Source organism: Cladosporium halotolerans, assembly GCF_011745625.1.
Source record: "Cladosporium halotolerans strain TM138-S3 chromosome Unknown Sca343, whole genome shotgun sequence".
Lineage (NCBI taxonomy): Eukaryota > Fungi > Ascomycota > Dothideomycetes > Cladosporiales > Cladosporiaceae > Cladosporium > Cladosporium halotolerans.
The window spans coordinates 1-2184 of record NW_027191781.1 but is presented as its reverse complement, the minus strand read 5'-3'; the positions used below and the strand labels follow the sequence as shown (position 1 = coordinate 2184).

The window sequence follows — 2184 nt, the reverse complement described above, 5'->3', positions numbered from 1 at the left end:
GAGGGAGGCCGGCAAAGTATGCCACCCCAGAAGATAAAGCACGTGCGGACGTTGAGCGTAGGCGAGAGCTTCGTCGAAAGGAAGCCCACGAGCGACGCGCATAGGTGTGCACAATCAATTTTTTACTTGACAACTTGATTGATTGATTGTTGACTAAGCAATCAATCAAGTTGCACCTCATAACCAATCAATCAATTCACGAGAGTCAAGATTGATTGATGAATTGCAATTCAAAAGATGGCCAATGATACAGTAGGGTTAGGGTTGGGGTAAAGTTTCAAAACGCGCCTAGTCCTACAAGGCTTCATCTCCAGCCAATGAACGCGCGCAGGTACGCGCTAGTACCGAAGTCGCGTCGCGCGCGTTTCCTTGCGCCCCGAGCATGTCGGCTATCGCCCAGAAACAAGGCTGAGACAATGTCACAGTCAAGCTGCTTGGAGATCGCAGAGAATGTCAACAGCCAAAAGCGATCCAGCGACTTGGATCTTGAAGAGCCACAGATCCCTGGTCCTCATGACTTAGACTGGCGGCGTCTGAAAGGTTACAAGGCGGCCTGCAACATCAAGAAGAATCCGTCTTGGATTTGGCAGCATGGCTACCGGCTTTGGAACGAAGATGAGCTGGAGTTCTGGCTTTGCAAGCGATGCCACCATGGGCCGGTGGAACGCCCGTTTCCCAAGGGCCACATATTCCAGACAACGCGCGCAACTTCTACCGCAGCGCAACACATGACAAAACAGCATTCGATCAGCGAGAATGGGAAAGTGACACCTTCACGACCGCCGTCGAAGAGGAGAAAGCTGGAAGACTGTGACTTTGGCGAAAATACGGCGCAACAACGGAGCGTCTCATCCTTCGACCGCAACCGATTTCGCGCCCTGCTGCTCGAGTGGATCATTGCCGACAGTATCCCTTTCCGAAAGATAGAGTCCGAGCACTTCCGTCGGCTATTGACTTTCACCGGCTGCAACTTGCGTTTGGAAGATCATCTCCCAAGTCGCACGACGCTTTCGAGATGGGTCGGCAAAGCGTACGACCAGCAGTTCGTCGCTGTCAAGGAAGTGGTCCAGTCGGCCGCGACACGGATCAATTTGTCCTTTGACCTGTGGACGTCGCATAACCAACTTGCGTTATTGGGTCTGGTTGCACATTTCCTCGACCACTCGGGAGTGCCAAGAACAGCTCTGCTCAGCCTGCCTCGCCAGAAAGGCAGACATTGCGGGCAAGAGATATCCGGGACAATCGCCGAAGTCATTCGCGAATTTGACGTTGGCAATAAAGCTCGGCTACTTCATCACGGACAATGCGTCGAACAACGCAACATGCCTCCAATTTCTCGGCGAAGAGTTCAACTTCAGCGCTCCTGAGCGCCATGTGCGCTGCGCCGGCCTTGTCTTGAACCTTGTCGCGAAAGCTATTCTCTTCGGAAGCGATGTCGACGCCTTCGAGTCCGAGCTTGAAGATCTCAACGTTGAGGAACAAGAGCTCGGCAGGTGGCGAAAGAAAGGGCCCGCAGGAAGGCTGCACAATATCGTCAAGTATATAACAGCATCCCCGCAACGTATTGAAGCTTTCGAAGACATCCAGCGCAAGAATACGGCAGACGAGAACGATGGCGCTGTCCTGAAGCTCGTCAAAGACAACTTCACCAGGTGGAACTCCTTCGACGACTGTGCAGGGCGTGCCATAAGACTGCGTGCGTCTATCGATGACTTTATCGAGGAGGAGCGCGACAGTTGGATCAATTACCAAAGACGCCCAGACCAGAAGCGTCACGAGAAGCGATACGCGAGGGGCAAGGAACCCTCGATCCTGCAAGATCAGCTTTCGTCTGACGACTGGAGTGTAGTGGTGCAGTACCACGAAATACTTCAGCCGTTCAAGAGCGCGACCCTACACCTCCAAGGCCAGATCGGAGGTTGCACTGGCGCCATATGGCAGGTCCTGCCGGTATTCGAACGCCTGCTCACTCACCTGGAGGATCAACGATACATCCACCGACCACTAGAATCTCTGAAGATGAGATCGAACAGCTTGAACGATCGGAAGGAAAAGGGATCGCTAAACCCCGAGTATCTTGCCACAGAGCACCACTTTAGTACCAACATTAATCTCGGCTGGCAAAAGTTGGACGAATACTACGCCCGACTTGATCAGTCGCCCATATTTTGTGCTGCTGTGGTT

The 2184-nt window shown here is 53.0% G+C and overlaps 1 protein-coding gene across 1 annotated transcript; it reads left to right on the top strand.

Annotated features, from left to right (window-relative positions):
* Window positions 1-416: 416 nt before the first annotated feature.
* On the top strand, window positions 417-1367 carry WHR41_09677 (uncharacterized protein; the record flags this gene model as incomplete). The annotated part of the gene is made up of 1 exon (XM_069378279.1): window positions 417-1367. One exon carries the CDS (start codon window positions 417-419, stop codon window positions 1365-1367), a length of 951 nt encoding a protein of 316 aa, XP_069224767.1.
* Between the last annotated feature and the right edge of the window lie 817 nt (window positions 1368-2184).